Source organism: Pelobates fuscus, chromosome 8 (assembly GCF_036172605.1).
Source record: "Pelobates fuscus isolate aPelFus1 chromosome 8, aPelFus1.pri, whole genome shotgun sequence".
In the NCBI taxonomy this organism is placed as follows: Eukaryota; Metazoa; Chordata; class Amphibia; order Anura; family Pelobatidae; genus Pelobates; species Pelobates fuscus.
Window position 1 is genome coordinate 62206029 of NC_086324.1, and position 19803 is coordinate 62225831.

Genomic DNA, 19803 nt, shown 5'->3' on the forward strand with positions numbered 1-19803 from the left:
GGGGGGCCACATAAGATACCACAGTCAAAATGGGGGAGAAGGGGGAGGGGATGGGAGGTGAGCACTAAAACATTTCACTAGGCAATGGGGTAATCTGCTGCTATTGGCTGTCTCATGCCAGCGTGCTGTGCTCTGCATGCTGGCATCTGACAACACATTTGCATAGAATTCACATTAGCCACCCAGATTTCTTTTTGTGGGCTGGTTGACACCTCTTAACTTCGATCTTTGTTTAGCAGATAACTCCCCTATTTGCTATCCTTATGTGGGATTGCCATATTTAAGAACACCAAATAAGGGAGCTATCTGCTAAACAGAACCCTCATTTGGTATCTTTAAATATGGAAACCTTACATAAGGGCACTAATTTAGGGAATGATCTACTAAACAGCTAAAAGATCGAAATGAAAAAAGCCCTTTTTCTTAATTTCAATTGTTTAGTAGATAAATCCCTTATTTGTTATCCTTATGTGGGATTGCAATTTTTAAGGACACTAAATATGGGAGCTATCTACTAAACACACACATTTATATACACACAATAACACAATAGATGTATGTCTGTGTGTGTATATCTGTGGTTGTGTGTGTGTGTGTTCATACACACACAAACATTACATACATACACACATTTAATAAGTAAGAGGTCCACCCAGTCCCCTTACCTTGCTCTAGAAGGGCTGGAGTGGATCCTCAGTCCCTGGTGGTCAGTGGTTGCTGCTGGGATCTCTGTACTCTTACTGCACAGGTCCCTCGTGCACCCTGTAATGACGCAGAGGCCGCTGCTGGCTCACTGCAGGGCGAAGACCACCAGACACAGTCAGATGCATACAGTCCCACACACACAGTCCCAAAGTTACAGGCAGACAGTCACACACAAAGTCACAAGCAGACAGTCACACAGGCAGTCACAAGTAGACAGTCACACAGGCAGACAGTCACACACACACACACACACACACTCACAGGCACTCACACACACATACACACACACACACACACACAATCACAGACAGTCACACAGACAGACACAATTATCACAGTTATACACAGCACACACTCTCTCTCACTTACAGTCAGCTTGGGCTGGAGGAGGAGTGGATTCAGTGAGTCCCTGGTGTGTTGGAGTTGGAGAAGCAGGGACTTCTTCCTGCTTGCCCTCTGTGTGCAGCAGTAAGAGGCCTACTTTAGCTTCGCCCCCACATCTGACTTTGCTCCGCCCCTATGGCCAATCTGGCTCCACCCCCAACTCTCCCAGCCCCTGCATGTGTGAGCTGGGTCAGCTGCCCGGCGCCCCTACTGCTATGGAGCCCTATGCAGCCACACAGCTCACAAACCCCAAGCCTGGCAAGCCCTGGTGGCACCCGCTACCTGGAATAACTTCCTGTTTGTTCTATCTGGAATTTCCCTTTACTGCTCTTAAAAATACACAAAACAGTTGGCGACAATATCGCTGTAAGTACACTAACACATGTCAAAGCAGCATGATGTATGCAGACACAAAATACTTCAAAGTGTTTACCAACTCGCATAATGTAACGTTTACATGTATCGTTGTCAACTACAAATAAATAATTAAAAACAAAAAAAGAAACCCCATGCTAGGGGCACTGCATAAAAAGCCGAGTGTGGGCTGATAACGATCAGATTGTTGCTTTTACTCAATACGACTGGTCTTGTCCACTATATATTTTACAAAAGTTCCAGAGGGCTAGAATCACTGTATGCTGTAGATGAATCCAGGAACAGTGGAGGATCAGAGAAGCGGCGACCAAGTTGTTATTGTAAAAATATCTCTTTAATAAAATATATACTTACCTGAACCACTCTCTTCTCAATATCCTCTTCTTGGTTCTCAGCTCTTGTTGGCTTCAAATTATCAGTAGAATAGTCACTATTGTATTTCCATGCATGACCAAGAGTATAAAACAGGGATCAATGGGAGTGCCGCGAGGTGGTAGGATCTTCTATAAAATATATTGGAGTTTGGCAGTAAGATGCCATAGATCCAATGCCCGATCAACTGTGGGCTGAAGTGAATGGCTAGATGTAGCTGTGGACCCTTTACCCATTGCCACAGTTTCCCAATATTCTTCTTGTCAATAACATAAAGTAATTTCTACTCTGATTTATATTTTTATTGTGTTAGATTTTCAATAAAATTCAAATACAGTCTCTGCAAATGTTTCATAAAATGGGTCTATTTTCTTATTCAGCAGTGGAACATTTAAAACAAATAGGTCAATATGTAGTTATTAAGTATTAAATTATGGGTGGGGGGAATCATGTTTTAGAGTCAAAATACTAAAATTAAGTGAATTATAAAAAATGTCACTATCAGAAAAGCGAGGATCACCCGAGAAGCACATGGAATAGTGATGTCCCAAACGGTTCGCTGGCGAATAGTTCCTGGCGAACATAGCTTGTTCGCCACGGACGGCGAACATATGTGATGTTCGGTCCGCCCCCTATTCGTCATCATTGAGTAAACTTTGACCCTGTACCTCACAGTCAGCAGACACATTCCAGCCAATCAGCAGCAGACCCTCCCTCCCAGACCCTCCCACCTCCTAGACAGCATACAATTTAGATTAATTCTGAAGCTGCATTCTTTTTTTTTTCTTGTGTTTATTATACATTATCCTCCATAGCCAGTAACCTGTGTTTATTATACATTATCCCCCATAGTCATTTATCGTTGGACCTAGGCAGCATGATGTCTTAGGCCGGCCCAGAGAGTGAGTGAGTGAGTGAATAATATAATATATATGTTCAGAAACATATTAGTAATATATCTAAATCGGGTTCATGCAAAGAGGGTGAAAAGGTATTAAAGAAAAACACACTTATTGCATCAAATTTACAAAGCTTTTAAAAGCTTTTAAAAGCTTTCCTCATTTCTTTCTCGGGATGAGGAATATATCGGTTGTAGACTGAGGATTTCCATCTGCCCAATCTTTTAATAATATGCACTGGAGTGTCAGTGTTGAAGGAGACCGAAGCTGCCCCTATTCTAAATGAAAGACCCGAGACATGGATACAACCCAATCTTAGGAGTAGTGTTCTGATGTAGAAGATGAATTTAGCCGTAGTCAGAGGGATTCAGTGAGAGTAGTGGTGAAATGTGTGTGGCATCAGGGCCGGCGCGTCCATAAGGCGGCACAGGCGGCCGCCTTAGGGCGCACGGGCTCTGGGGGCGCAATATTTCAGTGGCCGGCAGGAGGGAAGCTCTCCCCCCTGCCGGCCACCATCTCGACCCCCGGCGCGGCTGTGCTGTGATGAGATCTGGGGCAGCGAGGGAGCTCTAACCTCTCTGCTCTGCTCCCTCGCGCGCTGCCTGTCTGCTGATACCGCGGGAGCCGGAATATGACGTCATATTCCGGCTCCCGCGGTCAGGGCTGCCATCAGGGGATGACAACCATAACGGTTGTCACGGGCCCGGCGGCCCTGGGGGGCCCGGCCGCCCAGGCCCCACGTGTAGCGCATGCTGATGGGGCCCATCGGGTGGCCCACTCACTTAGGGCCACCCCATGGGCCCTGTATCTTCAGGGGCCCGGTCAGCGCTGCGGCCGTGCAATAGCGCGACCAGGCCCCTTTAAAAAAAATCCCAACCGCAAAGTACTGCTGGGAGGAAGTGGCCGTCACTTCCTCCCAGCTCCCTCCCCTCCCCTCAGCACAGCGCGAGAGGCAAGAAAGACAGGCCGCAGCCCGCAGGAGCCACGCCGACTCCCATCAGCCACAGCCTTCCACCTGCAAAAAAAGGTAAGAAAAATTAGCTGTATTTGTGTATGTATGTCTGTGTGTATGTCAGAATGTCTGTGTGTATGTTAGAATGTCTGTGTGTATGTTAGAATGTCTGTATGTATGTTAGAATGTCTGTGTGTATGTTAGAATGTCTGTGTGTATGTTAGAATGTCTGTATGTATGTTAGAATGTCTGTGTGTATGTTAGAATGTCTGTATGTATGTTAGAATGTCTGTGTGTATGTTAGAATGTCTGTGTGTATGTTAGAATGTCTGTATGTATGTTAGAATGTCTGTGTGTATGTTAGAATGTCTGTGTGTATGTTAGAATGTCTGTGTGTATGTTAGAATGTCTGTATGTATGTTCGAATGTCTGTGTGTATGTTAGAATGTCTGTGTGTATGTTAGAATGTCTGTATGTATGTTAGAATGTCTGTGTGTATGTTAGAATGTCTGTGTGTATGTGTAATGGTCACTTATTGACAATATGGATCACAACTGTAGATAACTGAAATTGTTTATTAAATTGTTATAATTGAAATAAAGTAAAATTCAAGTTGAGCTGTCTCTTTAAGTCCTTGACAGAAAATTAAGCAGCAGCAGCAATTGCAGAGAAGATTAGGTTGAGGCAATTAGTAGTCTGAACAGAGAGGAGATTCCAATGTAGAATTGTTAAATGGCAGCAGAACAATTAGTAAGGTTGAAGCAAAAGGAGGTAAGCAGAGATGCAGGATAACAAAACTCCTGTTTAGGTAGATGAGTTCTACTTAGCTTTGTAGGGGTGGTAATCCGGTTTGATGAGAGAAGTTTCTCAGAGAGGATTAAGGTTGCTGCAGACAAAAGAGTATCCAAAGGCAAGTCCGTGGTCGAGGAGAGGAGAAGGCAGGTAAACGATAAACAGTCCGGGTCCGATACACAGTAGAGGTAAACACAGATACACTTAGCTTGAAGTTTTCGCAGGAGGCTTTCAAATTGATCAAGCACTGAGGTGTTGCCGCGGTCTCCCTTTGTATCCTGGGAGTGACCGCGTCAGAGGAGGGGGAGTGGCCGCGCTCCGTCTACCCGGAAGTCCCCGGAGTACGGATGCCGGAAGGTCTGACAGTATGTTAGAATGTCTGTATGTATGTTAGAATGTCTGTATGTATGTTAGAATGTCTGTGTGTATGTTAGAATGCCTGTATGTATGTTAGAATGTCTGTATGTATGTTAGAATGTCTGTGTGTATTTTAGAATGTCTGTACGTATGTCAGTATGTCTGTGTGTATGTTAGAATGTCTGTATGTATGTTAGAAAGTCTGTGTGTATGTTAGGATGTTTGTATGTATGTTAGAATGTCTGTGTGTATGTTAGAATGTCTGTATGTATGTTAGAATGTCTGTATGTATGTTAGAATGTCTGTGTGTATGTTAGAATGTCTGTACGTATGTCAGTATGTCTGTGTGTATGTTAGTATGTCTGTGTGTATGTTAGTATGTCTGTGTGTATGTCAGAATGTCTGTATGTATGTTAGAATGTCTGTGTGTATGTTAGAATGTCTGTATGTATGTTAGAATGTCTGTGTGTATGTTAGAATGTCTGTATGTATGTTAGAATGTCTGTGTGTATGTTAGAATGTCTGTATGTATGTTAGAATGTCTGTATGTATGTTAGAATGTCTGTGTGTATGTTAGAATGTCTGTATGTATGTTAGAATGTCTGTACGTATGTCAGAATGTCTGTGTGTATGCCAGAATGTCTGTATGTATGTCAGTAAGTCTGTGTGTATGTCAGAATGTCTGTGACTGTCTGTGTGTGTATGTCAGTATGTCAGTATGTCTATATGTATGTATGCCAGTATGAATTAATGTATGTCTGTGTGTATGTATGTGATGTCGGTGTATGTGTGTGTAAGTCCTCATGCATGTGTGTCTGTATGTATGTATGTTAGTATGTGTCTATCTGTCACTATGTATGCCTGTGTGTCTGTATATGTGTGTATGTCTCAGTATGTGTGTGTCAGTACATATGCCTATATGCGTGTATTTCTCTTTCAGTATGTGTGTCTGTTAGTATGTATTTGTGTGTGTGTGTGTGTGTCTGTGTCCTTTTGTATCAGTGTGTGTTTTTGTGTCTGTGTGTATTCCTGTGGGCGGGATTTGGAGGCGGACCCTGTGGGCGGGATTGGAGGCGGGCCCCAGGGGGCCCAGACCCTGAGCTGAGTTAGGGGCCCCAAAATTTCTGGTGGCGGCCCTGCCCGCGGTATCAGCTGACAGGCAGCGCGCGAGGGAGCAGAGCAGAGAGGTTAGAGCTCCCTCGCCGCGCCTGATCTCAGCACAGCACAGCCGCGCCACCCAGCAGCCCCACTAGACCCCAGGGAATGATTATGGAGCTGACCCAGAGACACAAGACCAGCAAGAGAGAAGACCTCTACACCATGCTCGTCGAGGGGCTGAGCTCCAGCTGGTAGATCTGCTTCTTGCCACTAATGTCGATGTTAATGCAGCAGACTATAATGGTATCCTACCCATGAGCTTATCATCCACAGCAGCTCTCCAGGTAGGGAGGCTGGGTGGAAAATATTTATTTATTTAAATAATTAGTGAGTGTATGTGATGTGTCTGTGTGTGAGTGACAGAGTGTGTGTGTCTGTGAGTGACAGCGTGTGTGTCTGTGAGTGACAGCGTGTGTGTCTGTGAGTGACAGCGTGTGTGTCTGAGTGACAGCGTGTGTGTCTGTGAGTGACAGCGTGTGTGTCTGAGTGACAGCGTGTGTGTCTGTGAGTGACAGCGTGTGTTTCTGTGAGTGGCAGCATGTGTGTCTGTGAGTGACAGAGTGTGTGTCTATGAGTGACAGAGTGTGTGTCTGTGAGTGACAGCGTGTGTCTGTGAGTGACAGCGTGTGTCTGTGAGTGACAGCGTGTGTCTGTGAGTGATTGTATGAGTGTGTGTGCATGTGAGTGTATGAGTGTGTCTGTCAGTGTATGATGAGTGTGTGTCTGTCAAATCAGTGAGAGTATGTTTGTAATTGAGTCTGTGTGTGACTATCAGTGTGTCTGTCAATGAGTGTCAATCAGTGTGGGTCTGTCAGTGTCAATGAATGAGTGTGTGTCAGATCAATGAGTCTGTGTCTGTCAGTGACGTCTGTGTGTTTGTCATTGTGTGTGACTGTCAGTGTGTACAGAGTGTAGCGGAGCGCGGTACAGGAGCTTCTGTTTCCTGTACCTGGCCAGACTGACAGGAGGTGCTCACAGAGAGAGCACTCTCTGTCAGTCCGGCCGGGTACAGAAAACTGAAGCTCCTTTAGGGGATCTGCTCCGCTCGGCAATGCAACAATAGAGGTAGGAGGCACACCAGGAAGAGGAGTGTAACCACTAACGGGGTGTGGGGTGCACCAAGGGACAGGGAGGGAATGGGAGATACAGAGAAAAGAGGGGGGAGGGGAGAAGAACACTAAGGGAAGGGACAACTAATGGTCGGGTCGGGGAGAGGGGCTGGTTAAGAGGCACATAGGTGAAGATGTTTTTTTGGGGGGGGGGGGGGGGGGCGGAAAAATGCATCTTTGCCTATGTACCTAAAAATCCAAGCACCGGCCCTGTGTGGCATGACTGAGTGTGGGTAAGTAAGAGTCAAGTATTTTAACTGGGCACTAGTTCTAGGTGGGAGAAAGTGGTATAGCGGATGGATGAGTAGTTTGGTTTGTTTTAGAGGTTTGTAGAGAAAGTATATAGTGATCATGATTTTTAGCGATATCCAATATTTTTAAGGTGGTCTCAAACAAACATAAAATGCTATATAAAATTTGTGGGAATATCGAATAGTCATGTACAGTAAATCAGAGAGGGCTCAGAATATCGAACCATCGATCGGTAACCTGGATGAAGTAGGGGGTCTATCTGTTTTATTAAATACGCAGTAATATGATTTTAATGGGATAGGACGTAAGGAAAGGTGTGTGATTGGGATAAGTGGTTGTGGCTGTATTTACCTTATCCTGGGACCGACCTGGCTCCTAAGCTTCAGCCGCGCGTGGCTGGATCACTCCTGCCTCCACACGAGCCACATGCGGCTTGATCTCCTCTTCTGACTTAGCTGCGTGCACTGACCGCAGTGATTGGTCACGTGGCCCGCCTGGCACTAGGAGCACGGCTCGAGTCACGAGCTCGCTCTTAAAGGGGCAGTGGGAGCCAAAAGTGGATTCAGGCTCCCATTGGCCCACGTCATTCCAGCACCCCCACACACGAACGTTTGGGGGCGTAGGCATGACGTGGGCCAATCACTGGTGTAACAGTAGTGTACATTAAAAAAAAAAAACTAGAAATTTGACTGTGAAATAATAGCAGTCAGTTTCCTTCACACGTGTGCGTTTCAGGGCCTGCCAGGGCACAGTGTCACACCAGTGCAACTCATATCTGGTGTAACAGTAGTGTACATTTTAAAAAAAAATGGGGGGCTTGTTGTCACCTTTCGGGGACCCTTGGTGTTGTACGTGGCTGGGTGGAGGAAGAGACCTTCAATGACATCAGTGAGGACAAGGCTAGCTTGGTATCCAACCTTGTGCAAATGGGGAGTTTGCGTTTGTGCAAATGGACTGTTTGCGGTTGTTTGCGGTGCATTAAACGGGGAGTTTGGTCTGTCACTGTGAAGCGGGCGTAACCCTTACACTACCTGATCGATACAACATCATACCTGATGTTTTAAAGCACGTTATTCCAAACAATTTAGGAATCTTAGGTGATTTATGCCCTTTATGGATTAAAACCACACTCTGCATCAACTATGTAATTGTCCATGGGAGTTTTGCCATGGATCCCCCTCCGGCATGCCACAGTCCAGGTGTTAGTCCCCTTGAAACAACTTTTCCATCACTATTGTGGCCAGAAAGAGTCCCTGTGGGTTTTAAAATTCGCCTGCCTATTGAAGTCTATGGCGGTTCGCCCGTTCGCGAACATTTGTGGAAGTTCGCCATTCGCGAACGGAAAATTTTATGTTCGCAACATCCCTAACATGGAAACAACATAAACATTCTAACTGTCACCCTATTAGTAACATATTTGTACATCAGCTCTATAATGTCTTGAAAGGAACATTTGTATCAGTAAAAAACTATCTGCTATAACATTGTTTTGCAGATTTAAATTTTTCCATTACAGTGTAATGTGAGGTGATAAGCCACACGATCAACAACCCTAAACTAGATTTCACAATGTTCTTATTTCCAAACTGCGGATTAAAGTTTCTTTTATCCCTTTTTAAACAGATTTTTTATGGACAGTTTCCAAATCCACGGACAGCTCCCTCGATATACACACACCCTCTATCTCTACCAGTAGTCTTAGAGCATCATTTAGAAATGTTACAAAACTCCAGTAAAACAAGGGATTTTGTGATAACAACTGTCTGCTGATGTTTCTTTTCTCCACTTTATCGATGGGTTATACATGTTGTGCCGCATGCAGAGCACTAAATACACATTATATATATATGTTTAACCCAAGTTCACCCTAATATTTAGGAGATGTTTGTCGAAAGTAGATTTTGATCAAACTGTATATAGTTGATCTTCTCAAATTATAACCAAGACCAAGAGTTTACACTATTATACAGTGTATACACTTATGTTAATTGGGTTAGATTAATTATACCTATGTTAGATGCCTTATTATATTAATCCCATTTATCATAGATGTTTGATATTCAACATGTCTCCTGGCTTGGAAGTTCAAGTCATTTATGAGTATCAGTCTGTCTGCCCATCTGCCCATCTTATACTTTGTGCTGTTTTGATCCATGCAGCTATATCTGTTTGTTGTCTCCATATTGCTAAAAAGGCTGACATCTCTATAGCTTGGTTTACATCACAAGGAGAGAGGGTAATGCACACACATTTCCAGAAAGGTAATACTCCCACCAGGGTGCTCCAAACATGAACAGGGAGGGCCGGGTTCCCCCAGCAATGCTGGTAGTAGGTATAAATATCTGGACACTCTGATGGTTTCTTTCAAAAGGCAAATGGAATACAGAAGTGGAGACAATGTTTTGTCTCCTACATGAATAAAATCGGTGACTTTAGGTAGCTTTGTAAAATCTAAAACATTCCCCCCCCGCCTCCCCTCCAGCCAATCTGTATTTTGTTTGTATACTAGTCTTTCCTACTACTTAGAAATGCATGTCCTGGGTGTGCCCCTGATTCACCTTTTTTCCATGGGGAGGGGGTATGCCATGCACATATTTAGGATAAATTGTAGATTATGCTAGCTTTAGTGTACCTATAATCTTAATTTTATTAATGACAGGAGGCGAGTATTTGCTTAAGTCTCTCTTTACTAGAACTCCACAGCAGCACAGAAAAAACAACCAATCAGAAAAAAGTTAGGTACTATAAAACTCCCCTCCCCATGCATCATTTCCTCTTTCAAGCTGCGACAAAACAGAATAAAAGGCAGAAAACATAATGGGGAAGAAACGAAGTCCTAGATACGATGAATTTAACGATGTCCACCACCCGAGAAGAACTGCCAAACCAGATAGTGTTGATGGACTGTAAACTGAAACGAGAGAAAAACAGAATCGACAGGTTGATTATCCAATGAAAGGTACTCTGAATAAACATGTAGGCACCCAATGTAGCAACCAAAATTTCCTAAAATGAAGATATCCCAACCCTACTTATGAAAGAAAAGACATAAGAGCATGCAACAGGTAGCAGAGACAACAAGCAGAGTTGCATACGTACCTGATCAAACCAAACTATAAACATAGAACAAGGGAGGGATAAAAATGGGTGGGAAATACTCGCCTCCTGTCATTAATAAAATTAAGATTATAGGTACACTAAAGCTAGCATAATCTACAATTTTATAACATGACAGGAGGCTTCGTATTTGCTGTTTCAACGCTCAGATCACCAATCCAACGCTGGTTGTGTCGCTGGTACCTATTCCAGGAGATAGCAAAGTAATCCAAATTGTACTTACCAACTGCGAAAAAACGACAGTAGACGAATCAATGAAGATGTCAGCCGATGAAGGCATGGCGAAACAGAGAAAAAAAACCCCCAAGACTCCCCTAAAACTACCCCCTGAAAGGGAAAGAATCCCTAAGAAGACAGGGGAAGTAAATGCAAGATAAAGGTACAAATAACAAATAAGAAAATATACTGAGATATCAAAATAAATCCCAATAAGTCATAAAACAACCCAAAACCACCCACTATAAGCAGGAGGCAGTGGTACTCTGACCTGTACTGGTGCGGAGCAGCAAAGAAAGAGGAAATGATGCATGGGGAGGGGAGTTTTATAGTACCTAACTTTTTTCTGATTGGTTGTTTTTTCTGTGCTGCTGTGGAGTTCTAGTAAAGAGAGACTTAAGCAAATACGAAGCCTCCTGTCATGTTATAAAATTAGATAATGTAGATTTGATTGATCTTTGTTTGGGGGAAAGGGATTTTGTCAGTCCCTCCTGGATTATTAGGGAATACTGATTGTATCTGCTAATTTTTCTTTTTTTGTTCAAATTTTGGCAGTAAAAGAGACATTCCAGGCACTACAAGACCGCCCCCCTGGTCATCCTAGGCTATATATTGAGCTTTTTTCTTCCTGGCTACCTGTTCGTACTCCCACCTCTGATGCTTGTATCCAAGACATCTCTAGGGCTGCACCGTTCCTGTGGAACTCCCTTACCTTTTCCATTAGACGCACACCCAAAAAATAATTAAAAACTCACTTTTTCACAAAAGCATATAAATGAAACTGTTAATGGCTAAAAAAAAAAATCCCACACTAAGTCTTTATTGAATACTATTCTACCAATCTACTTCCCTAATACTTCCCTTCCCTTTTATGTCACTTTACCCCACGCCCTCTAGCATGTTAGCTCATTGAGCAGGGCCCTCAACCCCTCTGTTTCTGTTTGTGTTAAACTTGTCTGGTTACAGTTACATGTTTGTTAGTCCACCTATTGTAAAGCGCTATGGAATTTGTTAGCGCTATATAAATATAATAATAATAATAATAATCTAAATTCAGTGGCACCCCTATCTGGTGTCATTCTGCGCTTCCTGAGTCTGAAAGTTCAGAAGCAGGTTGCAACCTGGAAGGGGAGTGGATATCGCTACTAGAGGCAACTAAGGGGTTAACCTCCTGGCACCATAACTTCATTTAGATTAAGTTGTTTTGGTGCCTGGAGTGTCCCTTCAAGTCAACCAAACAAAATAATTGAAATGATTAAATGCTTAAATAATTGGAAATTTCAGTGCTCCACAAGTCCCCTAATATAATCCCCAATCCACAAAAGCTGTTTGTACAGACTTCAAGCACCATAACCACTCCATCATCAAAATGGTAATTGTGTTTGAAGTAACTTCTTGAATCGGTTATACACTTCCTCACCCCTCCTAATGCCAGCTCTATTTGACTTTGCTATTCTGTTTCCTTCCAATAGTGATGTCCCGAACGGTTCGCAGGCGAATAGTTCCTGGCGAACATAGCGATGTTCGGTCCGCCCCTATTTATTTTTTTTAGTTTGTGGCCAAATTAGTAAATTAGTAAATTGTGCCCCTACTCGCAATACCGCGAGTAGGGGCATGTCTATTAAACAGTAAGCAGCCTGTGGCTGCTCACTGTTAAAAAAAAAAGAAAAAAAAAGGGTCCCCCCTCCCTGAGCGGGTGGGGGCCCTAAACTAAAAAAAAGGGGGAGGACCTATTGTCCGCCCCCCCGGGCCCCCACCCCTGAGCGGTGGGTGGGGGCCCTAAATACCAATAGGGGGGACCTATTGTCCTCCCCCCCGGCCCCCACCCCTGAGCGTCGGGTGGGGGCCATAAATACCAATAGGGGGGGGACCTATTGTCCTCCCCCCCGGCCCCCACCCCTGAGCGGCGCGTGGGGGCCCTAAAAAAAACAATAAGGGGGGACCTACTGTCCCCCCCCGGCCCCCACCCCTGAGCGGTGGGTGGGGGCCCTAAAATTAACAATAAGGGGGGACCTACTGTCCCCACCCCAACCACTATTGTGGCCAGAAAGAGTACCTGTGGGTTTTAAAATTGCCTGCCTATTGAAGTCTATGGCGGTTCGCCTTGTTCGCGAACATTTGCGGAAGTTCGCGTTCGCGGTTCGCGAACCGAAAATTTTATGTTCGCGACATCACAACCTTCCAATCAGTGGCAGAACCAATGCAGAGAGGTCCATGGTCCAAGAAAGTATTTTGAGCCATCCTCTAGCGCAAGGGTGGCCAAAATGTAAATCCTCATCTATCGTAAAACTACAACAATGCTGTGTCGGCTCAGGATCTACCATTTGCCCATTCTTGCAGGGTTGTACTTGTGAGCAGTGAGCAGTGTTTGTGTGTTTGAATGTAAGCATGTTTTGTATAGTGCATATGTGTGCATGTAGAGGTTTATGCACTATTGCCATAGGAATGCAGTGTTGTATTTGTGTGTAGTGTTTGTGTTTGAATGCAGGCAGGGCCAGTGCAAGGAATTTTGCAACCCTAGGCAAAAGAAAAATTTGCGCCTCCCCCTCCATGTGACATCACAATGCCCCACCCATATGATCTGCCATATGAACTAACGCCAGTGCTGCACACAGTGTGTGTTTACATTAACAAGCCTGCAGGGACAGGCTATAGACACCAGAACCACTTCATTAAGCTGCAGTGGTTCTGGGGACTTTAGTGTCCCTTTAATGTGAGGTAAATTTGAGATTGGTGTCTCTAATAATATACTAGATTGCCTTCTTACAACCAGATGAGGATGGTGATTGTCTCTGGCTGCAGTTTGGCTCCACTGGTCTGGTGTAGAACAGGATCTCTGGCGGCTGTTTGTAACTGTGTTCACAAAATTCAATGTTCTGGGAGAACGGGAAGCAGCTCAATTTTTTTGGGCCCCTTACACAGCTCAAGGTCTGGGTCCCCAGGGCCTGATGGCGAGTATGCACATAAGGCCCACCCATAAGTCCACCTATATGTTCCACTCATGAGTTCGCTCACAGGGAGTGGAGTGTGTAGGGGATGTGTTACGGTAGAGAATCTAATGTGTGTGCTTTTGGAATGTAGTGTATAGTGATACCAGTTTGTGTAGGTGATGCAGTGTGTTTGTGTGTAGTGGAAAGCAGTGTGTTTTTGTGTAAGGGATAGAAAGCAGTGTGTGTTTGTGTATAAGGGATGCATTGTGTGTTTCTGGTTGTGTGTAAGGGATGCATTGTGTGTTTCTGTGTATGTGTGCAAAGGATGCATTGTCTTTATGTGTAAGGGTTGCATTGTGTGTGTGTGTGTGTGTGTGTAATGGATGCATTGTGTGTTTCTCTGTGTGTAAGGGAAGAATGCTGTGTTTCTGTGTGTGTAGGGATGCATTGTGTGTTTCTGTGTATGTATAGGGATGCATTGTGTGTGTGTGTGCGTAGTGTGAAAGAGCTCCCTGCCCTGCCCCCTGTCCTATAGAGCTCTCCCTTCCATCCCTTAGAGCTCTCCTCTGCCCCTTAGTGGTCTCTACTCTCCTCCCCTCCCTTAGTGGTCTCTCCTTTTCTCCCCGACTTTCCATTAGTGGTCTCTCGTCTCTCCCTTAGTGGTCTCTGCTCTCCTCTGATTCCCTTTCCGTTAGTGGTTTCTCCTCCCCCCCACCCTCCCCTAGTGGTCTCTTCTCACCCCCCTTAGTGGTTCTCTCCCCCACCCTCCCTCCATCCCTTAGTGGTATCTGCTCTCCCCCCACCCTCCTTTAGTGGTCTCTCCTCACCCACCCTCCCCTAGTGGTCTCTCCTCACCCACCCTCCCTCCCTTACTGGTCTCTGCTCTCCCCCTATCCTCACTTAATGGTCTCTCCTCACCCTCCCTCCCATAGTGGTCTCTCCTCACCCATTTACCCTAGTGGTCTCTCCACCACCCTCTCCCTCCCTTAGTGGTCTCTCACCCCCCCACCCCCCCACACATTCTCCTCACCCCCCATTATCCTCACCCCTCCCCTCACTCAGTGGAATCTTCCCCCCTCCCTGTATTCTCCTCACCCCCGTGTTCTCCTCACCTCCCCCTCCCTGTGTTCTCTTCCCCCTCCCCCCATGTGTTCTCCTCCCCCTCCCCCTCCCTGCTCTCCTCACCCCCTGTGTGTTCTTCTCATCCCCTCGTGGGTTCTCCTCACCCCCCTTATGTGTTCTTCTCACCCCCTGTGTGTTCTCCTCACTCCCCCCTTGTGTGTTCTCCTCACTCCGCCCCCCTTGTGTGTTCTCCTCACTCCCCCCCTTGTGTGTTCTCCTCACTCCCCCCCTTCTGTGTTCTCCTCGCCTCCCCACCCCCCTCGTGTGTTCTCCTCACCTTCCCTTCCCTGTGTAGCGTGGCCGAGCTCCTCTCCGGTATAGGATTTTCTGTTTCCTGTACCTGGTCGGACTGACAGGAAGTGTCATATTCATATCCCCCCTGACATATACAGACCCAGATGCACACTCATACACAGATGCACACACTGACACACAGTTACACACTCACAAATACACATTAACATACATATTCTAAGTATTCTTTTAACATACCTTTAGTGCTCCAGACCCCACACTCCCATCAACTCCAGCCAGCAGTAGGCCCCAAGAAAGCCACGCTCCTGTTTACATACCTTCAGTGTTCAAGAGGGTGACTTGCTTGGGGCTTGCTGCTGGCTAGGGTTGATGGGAGTGTGGGTTCTGAAGCAGCTCTCTGGTTTCTCCTCTCCCCATGCTGACTGTGGTGCCAACACATCCTCCCTCTCTCTCCCCCACGCGGTGTCTCAGTAAGAAGCTGGGAGATAGTGACAGGCTGTTACATCCTCTCAGCCGGCCGATAGCACAGTCTGGCTCTTAAAAGTCCACGGCACCTGACCATGCCCCTGTTTATCAATAAAGAAATAATACCCATCAGGTTGGCCTAAGTGCTCGGGTCACCTTAAGGGCCCCCAGTGCAGCTGCAACGGCTTTACCAGCCGTAGTTCTGCCAGTGCTTCCAATATCTTTACATCTACGTCACAGCCTATTTCTGAAGTATTTTTTCGTGGAACAAATGTATCTAGTTTAGTTCATTTTGCAACATTCTCCCAGGAAGATGGTCTAAGTATTCTACATGTTTAGCAGCACGTTGCAATTTCCAGATTGGTATCCGTTTTCTTGATCTTTAGATGCAGTGTGGTTATAGTGCCAAAACTGCTCTGGCTCTCGTCCCCACAGTCAGTATTTAAACCATTTTAGAACGGTTTGATTTCTTACCTGCGTTCCTGCTGGGTGTGGCTTCTTACATCCACTATGACCAACAAGGCAGGACTTAGGTAATTGGCTTAGAGCAATCAGCCCTCAGTCAATGCAGTGTTAGGAGCTTTTTAAGACTCCTGGAGTTTACAGATAGGCGGGGTGTAGTGCTCATGGAGTCTTAATAAAAACATTTGACTGCTTATAATGAGGATGTGCCAAGTCACTTCTGGCACCATGTCCATTACAGCATGCTGTAAAGGGACATTCCACGGCCCTAATTAAAAAAAAAAAAAAACTAATCTGTTTAGTAGATATGCCCCTAATGGAAACATTCGTTCCATTGGTGGTATATCTAAAATCAACTTGCAAATGCTGCAGATCTTTTGTCTGCAGCCCTGTCAAACCCTCCCCTTCTAACCCCGCTCAGACTTTCAGTGGCTGTCCGATCACAGACTTCCCAATGCAGCTTGATGAGAAGTCTTTGCAAGGCAGGTGCTCGGGGTAATTACTGACTTATGAGTTTAGCTCCACTGAGCTAAACTACCAGTGAGTAACTGGTCAGGTTGTCTCATTGACAGCCAGTGGGCTGTAATATGGTAAAGGAACACTATAGTGTTAGAAATACAGATGTGCTATCCTAATGCTCTAGTGTCCTAATCAACATTTAGGGGACTGTGCCCTTGCTCAAGGTTTAAAAAAGTGATGATTTCAGCTGCAGGGTTAAACGGTGGGGGCATGGCATCTAGACCACTTCATTGCCTATAGTGTTCCTTTCATTTATAAAAGTGTTAATTTCTATTGAAATCGGCACATTTTGTAAAATGAAAAAAAGAGGGCACACTCTTCACACGTAAAAAAATACAATTAAAATAAAAACCAAGGCTGTCCTTGGCACATAAAATCTAGCCTCTCTGTAGTCGCTTGGATAATTAACTGTTAAAAGATGCCTAACCTTGGCAATGAGAGGCTTTAATCACCTAAAGCACTTTAGCTTAATGACATTTTGTCAAATGTTTGGTTCATACCCATAGACCCATAGCACTGTAACCACTAAAGTGAGCTGCAGGTATGTTGCTTAGAGTGCCCTTTTTTTGTAGATAAATGATAGAGAGATCTCTCTCGCAATGTGTGTTTAAACATCTTTCAAAGAGACTGATGTTTGATCTGTGTTGCAACTAAGTCACATAGCAAAGTCAAAATCATACCCTAGCTTCAGCAGAACTAGGAGGGGCTAGAACAAAGGTGGAGTTGAACCTCAATGTATTAAATGCCCCCATATGAGCATATATGAGGAAAGGTGTACAGGTTGTGAGTCCCTTTCTAACCTGACTGCCTGAGGAACAACACACACCTTCCTTCAGTGCATTGGAGCAAGGCAATAGCCCTACAAGGCCCTAAAGATGACCAGGATTTTGTCTGTTTTTAAGGCTGTCAGATCCTTGAAACAAGGGACTGGGGTTGCCAGTGCAGCAGCTCATTCACAATGGGGTTTTTCCAAAGCTGGACTTCGGTTCATGAGTGTAAAGGTACAGGGGCATTACTTTATTTTTATATCATCCTTATTTTCTGTTTATTTTTTTTTTTAGTATATTCAGTTTATAATTTAAGAATAATTAAGATCAATTTGAGATACGTGCATTTGTACATATTTATATAATTGAGTTAATAATAAATAATGCTACAATAAAACCTTGTAACAAATCTTGAATGAATAATTGGTGTATACATGGATCCTAGCTCCCATTTATTTCAATTAGCTTGAACCTCTATATCTGCGATATTTTTCGCCAGAGAGACTGAGTACTGATATCTGGGATGCCTATAAGGCTCCAAACATCATTCTCTATGCAATGCTCTTGATTACACTACCCCTGCTTGCAACCTCCCTTTACATTTGATAAAGTCTAGCTAGGGAATTAAGAATCACTTAAAATGGGCCTATCACTCACAAAAAGTGTGAATGGACAAAGTCAATTTCATTTAACATTTAAGATTTTACTTATTCACTGACAGTCATTTGTTGCTTAAATAAACAATGCTGATAGCATATGAACATATAAGAAACAGACATTTTGACTATAGATTACTGCTCACGTTTTTAGAACTGTAGTGAAGGTAGTTAGTTAGTACGTGATGAAACGAGAATAATAACAGTGATCACTTTAAGGGTGCTTGATGACATTTTTGGGAATATGACCTTCTTAAAAATGGCAACAGCTGTATATGCACTCATACCCCTTACTCAATTCTTCTGTAGTGTATGGAAGGAAAGTCCATTTACTGTGCCTCTACAAAGATTATGTATCAAAAGATTGGAGTCTTGAAAAATATAACGGATGCCTACTGTCTATATGTAAAATTGCCATAGCCACCATTTTCCCTAGACACACATAATATCACCATGTTGATTTGCTGCACATAAAAATACTGCCCTGTAGTATTTAGAATTCAAATGCTGCACTTTTCCAGACCGATTTACCACCTGATTTACAACCTGTACTACATACTACAGGGTATCACTTTCTAGATGTTACCTTCTGGTTTGTGTAAGAGATATGTGCCATAGAAAATATGGTGCAAGCCATTGTGGGATTTTTGCTTACCACCAGAGTACATTGGGTAAAGCTGCACTCTAGATTGCGGCACCATGAAGATGCCACCGCCATATTTTTAGATATCGTATTCATTTATTTATTTGTGAATCATGTTTTATTAAAAAAAAATTTTTTTAGACAATAAACAAATCATACCGCCATAAAGCAATACTAACACATGAAATTTTTTAAAAGACAAAGACATTTCTTCTGTAGATATGAGACAAGCACAGAGCCAGATGATCCTTGGTTTGCTTCTTACTACTTAAAAATGCTTTGACAAAGAACCAGGTTATGGCACCAAAGGTTTCCAGCACCATACCCACTCCTGTAGACTGTAGGGATTATGGTAGCTAGACTGTCCCTTTAACTAGTAAATATTTAGTTATATCCACCACTATATCTGGCGAGTAAAAAATCGTTTTCAAATCTTTTCTAATCTAATTAAATTAAAGTCTTGTGAACATTTCTTACCTTGAACTAGCAGTAAGAATGACATTATCCATAGATTTCTGGTGTTTGGTAGCACAGTTCACATGTCCTGCACACTTACATTACTCAGCAATTTAAAAACGAGCCGGAGAAAATAAAGTCCACGTGGCAACTCAGCACATTCATGCTATGAGCAAATATATAGATGAACCAAAGGTGCTACTGTATCAAAGTGTACCTATATATAGGCTACATTTTGCAATCTTGTTTTTGAGTCACCATATTTGCTGTGTATTAAATAACCCCTATTGTGACATATTGGTCAATTTGTATACCTGACAAGTTTCTTGGAGGGGCAGTCTTTATTTTGGGCCATAATCCCTCTATCCCTCTTTTCTAGGAGCTCCAAATTGTTGGAGTGTATAACAGAGCTTCACAGCAATAATACTCACAGTAATGTGCCTTTAAAGTGCATTAAATGTGCGTAGAAATTAGCCTGCATAAATAAGATACTTTGTTCTTGTTATAATTACATTTTCGTTCCATAAATACATTTCTCAGAATAGCCCTGGGCACACAGTCCACTCACACCCCTAAACCTAAGTGTCCTCTTGGTCCATTTGAAGTGTTGGGAGGTATGTATTTGAACAAACTATTGCTCACTAGGATGACTATTCCAATTTACTTTACATAGTTCCATAGTTACATAGGCTGAAAAGAGACATGAGTCTATCAAGTTCAGTCTTTCTCACATCTGTTTTTGCTGTTCATCCAACAGAAGGCAAAAAAAACCCTGTTTGAAGTGCTTTCCAATTTTGCAAAAAATTTGAAAAAAAAAGTATTTCTTGACCCCAGAAGGGC

General features: G+C 43.8%; 1 protein-coding gene across 1 annotated transcript in view; it reads left to right on the forward strand.

Annotated features, from left to right (window-relative positions):
• The first annotated feature begins 17206 nt into the window (after positions 1-17206).
• CPS1 (carbamoyl-phosphate synthase 1) overlaps positions 17207-19803 on the forward strand; it is an 83779-nt gene continuing 81182 nt past the window's right edge. Inside the window, exon 1 of the mRNA XM_063429954.1 lies at positions 17207-17442. Coding sequence (XP_063286024.1) covers positions 17317-17442 — 126 coding nt within the window. The 5' untranslated portion in view covers positions 17207-17316. The remainder of the gene's footprint in view (positions 17443-19803) is intronic.